Source organism: Carlito syrichta, unplaced genomic scaffold, assembly GCF_000164805.1.
Source record: "Carlito syrichta isolate Samal-C Ts95f unplaced genomic scaffold, Tarsius_syrichta-2.0.1 Scaffold307839, whole genome shotgun sequence".
NCBI classification, from domain to species: domain Eukaryota; kingdom Metazoa; phylum Chordata; class Mammalia; order Primates; family Tarsiidae; genus Carlito; species Carlito syrichta.
This window is the reverse complement of record NW_007251935.1, coordinates 113,587-123,214: the sequence shown is the minus strand read 5'-3', so window position 1 is coordinate 123,214 and position 9,628 is coordinate 113,587. Positions and strand designations below refer to the sequence as shown.

The 9,628-nt window shown below is 43.2% G+C and overlaps 1 protein-coding gene across 1 annotated transcript in view; it reads left to right on the top strand.

The window, feature by feature from the left end:
* Window positions 1-6,426, top strand: part of MRPL48 (mitochondrial ribosomal protein L48) — a 66,828-nt gene extending 60,402 nt beyond the window's left edge. The window contains exons 6-8 of the mRNA XM_008064667.1: window positions 2,006-2,108; window positions 4,647-4,736; window positions 6,112-6,426. Of these exons, the coding sequence (XP_008062858.1) occupies window positions 2,006-2,108; window positions 4,647-4,736; window positions 6,112-6,186 (268 nt within the window). The 3' untranslated portion in view covers window positions 6,187-6,426. The remainder of the gene's footprint in view (window positions 1-2,005; window positions 2,109-4,646; window positions 4,737-6,111) is intronic.
* Window positions 6,427-9,628: the final 3,202 nt, after the last annotated feature.

Sequence of the window (9,628 nt, the reverse complement as noted above, 5' to 3'; positions counted from 1 at the left end):
TAGCGCATGCCTATAATTCTGGCTACTTGGAAGGCTGAGGTGGAAGGATTGCCGGAGCCCAGCAGGTCGAAGCTGCGGTGGCCGGGAGCGGCCACTGCACTCCAGTCTGGGCGACAGAGTGAGATACCAACACACAAAAAAAGAAATTGTGTTGATGGCCAGGAGCAGTGGCTCACACCTATAATCACAGCACATTGAGAGGCTGAGGTAAGAGGATTACCTGAACCCACGGGTTCAAAACCAGCCTGGGCAACTTGGCAAGACTTCATCTCTACAATAAATAAAAAAATTAGCCAGGCATAGTGGCATGTGCCTGTAGTTACAGCTACTTGGAAGGCTGAGATGGAAGGATCACCTGAGCCCAACATGTCGAGGTTGCGGTGGCCATGAGGATGCTGCTGCACTCCAACCTGGGCAACATAGTGAGACTCCAACTCAAAAAAAGAAAGTGGGAGAATGTTATCCACAGAGGCTACCTGAAAGAGTTTGTAATGCTCACCATTTACTGATTGTTCATAAGGGAAAGAGAACTGGCTTTTGTGGGCATAGTATGCCAGAAAAACTACTTATAATATCTCATTTAATCATTGCAATAATCCTATGAGTTAGGTATTATTACTCTCACATGTCAGCTAAAGAAGCTGAGACTCAGAAAGCTGAATTAGTTTGTCCAAATTCAAAGGTAATAAGTGGCAGAGCCAGTATTTAAGTTCAGGAGTGACTGTCATGTCTCTAATTCATTTTCTATGGCTCTAAACTTCCTTTAATAGAGGTCTATCTATGGAGGACCATGCCCCTTGATATTAAGAGTAAAACTTTGTGAGACATGAAAATTCAGGACTCCTACTGTCATTATTATCATTTCACTTATCTTCAGTTTGATGAACTTTTTGATAAGGTGAACACAACACTAATACCATATTTCTGTGTAGTCAATAGTCCTATCTTGTCATCACACCCAGTCCTCACAATTGTGTATTGATACAGTAGGCCCAGATCATTATCCCTTTTTTTGTTTTTTGGTTTTTTTTGAGTTGGAGTCTCACTCTGTCGCCCAAGCTGGAGTGCAGTGACATGCTCACAGCCACCGCAGCCTCGGACCTGCTGGACTCAGGTGATCCTTCCACCTCAGCCTTCCAAGTAGCTGGAACTACAGGCATGCACCACCATGCCCAGCTAATTTTTTTATTTATTGTAGAGATGAGGTCTCACCAAGTTTCCCAGGCTAGTCTTGAACCCGTGGGCTCAGGCGGTCCTCTCACCTTAGCCTCCTGTTATTCCATTTATACATGAAGAAACTGAGACCCAAAGGGGGAAATGACTTACCAAAGTTAATATTGCTGACAAGTGGCAGGGCCAACACTTGACTCCAAGTCTTGTGTTCTTTTCACTGCAGCATGTAGACCTGCTGAAGCTGATAGGAGTAAGTAAAGACTCTACAATAGTTGTTCTCAACCCAGGAGATGTTGCTCCTCAGGGGACAATTTATAATGCCTGGAGATAATATTGACTGTCACCACTTGGGGAGTACTATAGCTATCCAGAGGGTAGAGACTAGAGATAAACAGGCCAGCCCACAACAAAGAATTACAGGGTCTAAAATGTCAGTAGTGCCGATGTTGATAAATTGTGTTCTAGAACAATTAGATTTCATGTCTTATTTCTCCAGAACAGGTGAAATAGCCAAGATTAACCTCCAAAGCATACCCAGTGATGAGCTTGCTTCTTTTAGAATGGGCTATTCTTCAGTAGCAGCAAATATTTACTTATTACCAGGTTTTATTCAGAGTATTGTGTTAAGCATGAGTAGGGATACAGAAAGGCATTAGACATAGTCTATTTGCTCAGGGAATTTAGAAACATCTGGAGGAAGTGAAGGGGATCTGGTTACTTTGCTCCTGGTTGCTACTGTATGCAGTGGTGACTATACTCATGGACTGCTCTGATTGAAGTGGTGCTGCTGGCTTAAGTGAACCCTCCCATAGCTGACTCTTCCTTCCCACAGTTATGCGATGCCTACCAAAACCATGGAGGTGTTGAGGCTGCAGGACCAAGGCAGCAAAATGTTCCTGGACTCAGTTCTTACCACCCATGAGCGAGTGGTTCAGGTAGGCACTCCAGGAGAACCCAAAAGGTGTTTTCCTCTCCTGGCTCCTCTCTGTATTCATTTTTCCTCCTTTTCTTATGCTCTTTGCCTGTTCCTTGAATGATAGTGTTCTCCAGGGTTCACTTCTTGACCCCTCCATCTCTCCTTTTATGTCTTCCCGCTATGTAGTCTCATTCATTTCCTTGGCTTTGGTTACCGTCGTAACATACTGATAACCCCCAAATACATATATTCCCCAGATATACATTTATATGTAGATGTGTAGGTGTGTGTATATATCTAATGCATATGTGTGTGTGTGTGTGTGTGTGTGTGTGTGATTTCTGATCTGTTACTCAAGCTTCCAACTCAATGTATGCAAAACTAATTGTAGAGGGACTGATTTTCCTCTTCTTCTACAATCCTCCCCACCTTTGAACTTAATGCATGACACTTCCTTGTCCTTTGCTATCCATTCACTCACCAAATTCAATAGCTTCCACCTCCTGAAAATCTTTTTTTTTTTTTTTTTTTTTGAGTTGGAGTCTCACTCTGTCTCCCAGACTGGAATGCAGTGACCACTCCCGGCCACCGCAGCCTCGACCTGCTGGGCACCGGCGATCCTGCCGCCTCAGCCTTCCAAGTAGCTGGAACTAGAGGTGCGCTCTACCACACCCGGCTAATTTTTTTTTTTTTTATTGTAGAGATGAGGTCTCGCCAAGTTGCCAAGGTGGGTCTCGAACCCGCGGGCTCAGGCATTCCATTCACCTCAGCCTCCCAAAGGCACAGGATTACAGGCTGAGCCACCGAGCACGGCTCTGAAAATCTTTCATATCTTATCCACTTCACTTTCCCCCCATACCAAGTGATCATGTCATTTCCTGCTTAAAAGCTCTCAGTGGCTTTCTTTTAGCTCTAGCAATTGTCCTCTGGTTTTTTTTTTCCTGAAGATTCAGTTGGGTGACAACCACACCACCACGAGGGTGCTAAGTTATTAAAAATTACAGCTTACCAGCTTCAACATTATAAAGCTATTTATAACAGGCTTTATTAAAATATAATGGACATATCAAGCAATTTACCCATTTAAAGTATACAATAAAATGGTTTTTAGTATAGTCAATGAATTAGGCAACAGTCACTGCAGTCAATCTTGGAACATTTTCAACATCCCCAAGAGAAGTCCTATATCCATTAGCAGTGACTCTTCTTTCCTGGTCCCTCCAACTCCTTGTAACCACTAATCTACTTTCTGTCTCTATGGATTTACCTCTTTGGGGCATTTAAATGGAATGGAATTGTACAATCTATGACCTTTTGTGTCTGGCTTCTTTCACTTAGCATAATGTTCTTAGGCTTCTCTATATTGTAGCATGCATTGGTATTTCATTCCTTTTTATTGCCAAGTAATATTCCATTGAATGGGCATGACCCTATTTTTGATCAAAAATAAATAAATAGTGGGGAGAGGGGAAGGGAGAAAGGCAGAGGGGAGGTGGAACAAAAAATAAATAAATAAATAAATACAATCAGGAATTTGTGATTCATCTTATGACAGATCTGATTTGCCACTGAGGCCCATAGGATCATTAGAATGCTTTAATTGGCACTCAGGTGATTCTTCATGATTCTCCTCCTGTTTTTCCTCTTCATATCCCATTTACTTCAGCCACATGTGGAATTAGTTTTAAGTCCCTAACACTGTTATGCCTCCACATTTTACCGAATGCTTTTTCCTCTGCCTATCTCTCCACACTACTGTGTTTTTTCTTTGTTTTTTGAGCCAGAATCTCATTCTGTTGCCCAGGCTGGAGTTCAGTGGCATACTCACAGCTACCCCAGCCTCGACCTGCTGAGCTCAGGGAATCCTTCTACCTTAGCATTCCAAGTAACTGGGACTACGGCCTGTGTCACCATGCCCGGCTAATTTTTTGATTTATTGTGGAGATGAGGTCTTACCAAATTGCCCAGACTGGTCTCAAACCTGGGGGCTCAGGCAATCCTCTCACCTCGGCCTCCCAAAATTCTGGGATTATAGGCGTGAGCCACCGCACCCGACCACACTACTGTTGAATGCTCCCAGTTTAACCTTGTTTTTCTTCAAGACTCTACCCAGATATTATCTCTTCTGGAAAGTTTTTTCTAAATCTTCCCTGATTAAGTTGGGTAGGTATTTCCCTTATGGGTCCTCTTGGCCCCCTGCCTGCCCTTCTAACATATATCTGATTCACCTCTGGATTCTTAGCACAGCATCTGATAGCAGTCAGGTCCTCGTCTATATATGGGCAGACCTGAGTTGAATCAGAAAGTCATCCTGGACTTGATAACATGTTGGTCCAGTTATGACATCCATTGTCTACAGGAGCAGATGTTGACAGTGACCATCTCAGCAAGCAAATACCTTGGCAGATGGCAAGAGAAATCCTGTAGAAGCTAGGTTCAGAAAACAGCTTTTGGTATTAAACCTCTCCTGGAACTGGGGCATTTGAACCCGTGCCACATTGGCCCAGTCACCTAGTTTTCATTTCCTTCCCTTAAAGTATCTTCTTTCATTTTGCAGATCAGTGGTTTGAGTGCTACATTTGCCGAGATTTTCTTGGAAATAATCCAAAGCAATCTTCCTGAAGGAGTCAGATTGTCAGTAAAGGAGGTAGGTGCTAGTTTGGGAAGAGGCCCCTTGCTGGCCCTACTTGTGTTCAAAATAAGGATAAGAACATTTGGACTTGGTTTTAGAAACATCAGAGAAACGTGAGTAATGCAGCCCAGATAACAATCAGGAAATTTTTGCAGTCTGATGGTACCATGATCATTACTCTGGCTCTTCTGAGGGACCAGGGATGATGCTTTGTAGACCATTAGGGCTGACTTTTATCACAGCATCCTCATGTTAGGGGTAAGCTCATGACACCTCAAAATTCTCTTCTTTCAGTCAGTTGTATAGCAGGAAGAACATGGTTTAAGAGTATACACAGTGTAATAATCAGAACACAAATAGGAAAATGTACTTTAGAGAGAAAATTCCCGGACCTTCTGATTGGTAAAGAATGCCAGTCAGAAAGATGTTTGGTCAGGCATCGGAAACTTGTAAAACGTTGGAAATCTCAACTAAATACTGAGTATTTGGGTCCAGTTGCCAAGATCATCCCTCTTATGACACAGATACATCAGTTCATTTTAGACTGGTACCATTTGCTTCATCCAGCTCCACTTGTTCTAAGTTCGTGCTTGTCAAGCATCTTCTGTTTGTTAGTTGGTTTTCACATAGATCTGTATACAGGGACAGAATGTGCTGGTCATGTGGACTTAAGCTATTCCAATCCTGGCTGGGCACAGTGGCTCACGCCTGTAATCCCAGCACTTTGGAAGGGGGAGGTGAGAGAATTGTCTGAGCTCAGGGATTTGAGATCAGCCTGGGCAACTTGGCGAGACCTCGTCTCTACAATAAAATTTTTTTTAAAAAGTAGCTGAGTGCAGTAGCCTGCACCTGTGGCTCCAGCCACTTGGAAAGCTGAGGCGGAAGGATTGCCTGAGAGCCCAAAAGGTTGAAGCTGCAGTAGCTGTGAGTGTGCAACTGCACTCCAGCCTGTGTGACAGAGTAAGACTCTGACTCAAAAAAAAAAAGATATCCCAATCCCCGCGAGATATTTATGTGAAGATATTTATTTCCTATTATAAATAGATAATTTTGTCATTCTCTCTCTTAAAAAATGCTTCTATTAATGATCATCATCCATTTTGACATCAAGTCATTATATATTTGTTTTCTCTCATCAGATTATAAGTTCATTGAAAGCAAAGAGGAAGTCTGATTCAACTTTAAGACCTTAGTACCTAATATAGGTCTGCTACATAGTAGATATAAAAGTTAGTTAAATCTGAATCATTCTCTAAATAAATACATAAATAAATAAATCTGAACCATTCTCTAGAGCGCTAGCTCATGGGCCCTTTCTAGATGCTGTGTATATTTGGGTAACTAAATGCTCTGGACTAATTTCTGCCTATTTTCTTTTTCTTCTCCATAGCACACTGAAGAAGACTTCAAGGGAAGGTTCAAAGCTCGACCAGAACTGGAAGAACTGTTAGCCAAGTTGAACTAGCAATTGTAGACCCTGTCGTGCCAGCACTGGTCATACTGAGTGCAAAGAAGAAGTTTCCTGGTTGATCAGAATAAAGCAGGAAATTCTGACCCTTAGATTTCATAGGTACCCATTACCACAGCCAGGAATGCCTTCTCTACTCTGTGACATGGCTGTGCTTGCCAGTTGTTACCACTTACCTGCGAGCAACCCTAGTTATCTTCTATCTAATAAAAATCTGCTACTACTGCTGGTATGTGTGTGTGTGTGTGTGTGTGTGTATGAATGAAACTAACCCACCCTGTTAAGTATATTAACTAAGAAGTTCTATTTTCTCTTTGCCAGGTGCTTTAGCATAGAAGTATGTTCCCTCTCCATATTTCTCCAACTAGAGCAAATTCATCCTTTAAAGCAATTTGGGCTGGGTACGGTGGCTCACACCTCTAATTTCAGCACTTTGGGAGACTTAGATGGGAGGATTGCTTGAACCCCGGAGTTTGGGGTCAGCCTGGGCAACTTAGTAAGACATTGTTTCTATAAAAATAAAAGTAAAAAATTAGCTGGGTGTGGTGGCACATGTCTATAATCCCAGCTACTGGGAAGGCTTAAGTGGGAGGATTGCTTGGGCCCAGGAGTTTGAGGTCGCAGTAAACTATGATTGCACCACTGCACTCCATCCTGGACAATAGAGTGAGACTGTCTCAAAAAATCAAAATAAATAAATAAATAAATAAAGCAAGCAAGTAAGCAATCTGGCATGGAGTCCTGTAATGAGCATAGGATCATAACATAGGTAAACTCTCTATGGGTAAAACTCATAGAGTGGGAGATTTTGGCTTTGTATGTGAAAAAACTCTCCAGATAGAATCAGGTTAGCCGGACTCGGTGGCTCAGCCTGTAATCCCGTGCTTTGGGAGGCTGAGGTGAGTGGATTGCCTGAGCCCGTGAGTTCGAGACCCGCCTGGGCAACTTGGCAAGACCTCATCTCTACAAAAAAAAAAAAAAATTAGCCGGGCGTGGTAGTGTGCGCCTGTAGTTCCAGCTACTTGGAAGCTGAGAGGCGGAAGGATCGCTGGAGCCCAGCAGGTCGAGGCTGCGGTGGCCGGGAGCGGCCACTGCACTTCAGTCTGGGCGACAGAGTGAGACTCCAACTCAAAAAAAAAAAAGAATCAGGTTTTGTCCAAAAGTGAAAGAAATTGCTTTGTGGGGTAGTGAGTGACTTATCATAAGTTTTCAGGTAGAGGTTATACAACTGCTGTAATCAAATTTACCTGGAATGAATTTGAGCAAATAATTGAAAGCTAATCTTGGTCAGGGGTCAGCAAACTACTGCCCATGTACCAAATCTCACCTACTGCCTATTTGTTTTTTAAAATAATTTATTGAAATGAAGTTCATATACCATAAGATTAAGCATTTTAAAATGAATAATTCAATAGCATTTAGTACCTTCACAGTGTTTTGCAATCACCACCTCTGTCTAGTTCTAAAACCCCATTCCCTGGCTTTTTTGGTTTGTTTGTTTATTTATTTGTTTTTGTGAGATGGGGTCTCTCTTTCGCCCAGGCTGGAGTACAGTGGCAAAATCCCAGCTCACTACAACCTCAACCTCCTGGGCTCAGGCAATCCTTCTGCCTCAGCTTCCCAAGTAGCTAGGACTACAATCCCAGGCCACCATACTTGGCTAATTTTTGTAGTTTTTGTAGAGACGAGGTCTCACTATGTTGCCTGGGCTGGTCTTGAACTCCTGGGCTCAAGCAATTCTCTTATCTCTGCCTCCCAAAGTGCTGGAATTATAGGTATGCGTTACCTCACCTGTCTCCTCTTCCCTGTTTTTATAAAGTCTTATTGGATCAAAGCCATGCTTATTTACATACTGTCTATGGTAGAGTTAAGTAGCTGCATATATATCTCCCCCATATCATACCCACAATGAACAATGTCACATGGGTCCCGTTTAGGAACCTGGAAAACACAGCAGTATTTTTTTTATTTTTTTTTTGAGTTGGAGTCTCACTCTGTCGCCCGTACGGGAGTGCAGTGCCTGCTCCCAGCCACCGCAGCCTCAACCTGCTGGGCTCCGGCGATCCTTCCGCCTCAGCCTTCCAAGTTGCTGGAACTACAGGCGTGCTACCACGCCCGGCTAATTTTATTTTATTTATTGTAGAGATGAGGTCTTGTCAAGTTGGCCAGGTGGGTCTCAAACCCGCGGACTCAGGCAATCCACTCACCTCAGCCTTACAATATTTTTTATTATGATATTGTGGGGTACAGTTAAGGGTTAGGTATACAAATATGCTTCGTTCAGGCACCCTTGTTGATAAAAGGTGTCTCCCCGAGGATTTCTTTCTTTCTTTTTTTTTTGAGTTGGAGTTTCACTCTGTCATCCAGACTGGAGTGCAGTGGCCGCTCCCGGCCACCGCAGCCTTGACCCACTGGGCTCCGGCGATCCTTCCACCTCAGCCTTCCAAGTAACTAGAATTACAGGTGCGCGCTACCACGCCTGGCTAATTTTTGATTTATTGTAGAGATGAGGTCTCGCCAAGCTGCCCAGGTGGGTCTCAAACCCGCGGGCTCAGGCAATCCACTCACCTCAGCCTCCCAAAGGCGCAAGATTACAGGCTGAGCCACCGAGCCCGGCTCTGATGATTTCTTAAGGTGACAAGATATTGGAGCTGAAGGACCGTAGGACCCAGCCAACCAAACTGTCTTTTTTAGCAAGTGCAGGTTAGGGGCTCATAGAGGACAGTGCCTTGCCCAAGGTCACAGGACATCTCACTGACAGAGAAGCAGCAGGATTCAGATCTCTTGATTCCCAGTCCATTCCTTTTTATTACATCCTTGAGGGATGAGTCAGGCTTATTTGTTACACAGGAGGCAGCTTGATTCTGTCACCTTGGAATTCTTGTGTCACTGACCTACTTGATGATTTATCCTCTCACCAGTGTCAGACACCTTGTGTTGCTTATGATTGGTTTGCCCTGAGACAATTGGAATTTGTTCTTAATGCCTTATCCTGGTAAGAGGTACTGGAGATATTCTGATTGCTAGAACCTCAGGGTTACAAAAACAATTAGGAGCTTCGTTTGACTCTTCTGGAGTGAGGCCCAGAGGGAAATGAATATTCTAAGGATCACATGGTAGTGAAACCAAATGGAATACAAGTCTCCTGGCTTCGGGTTGAAAATACTTTCCCCTCCTTCCCTGAGACAACTGATTGCATGGAAAAGAGGCAGACAAACCTGGGTTGTGCCTGATTCTACATTTGTTAGTTTTGAGGCTTCTGCTGAGTTATTTTAACCTCAGTGAACTTCAGATTTCTGATCTGTAAAATGGGGATAATCCCTTTTTTAGAGGTTTGAGATGGAGATAATGTATATAGCAGGCTGGCAGTTGCTCAGTAAATGTTAGATTTTCTTCCCTTCTAACTTCTTCAGTATGTTTTATTAAAATATTTTTTTCC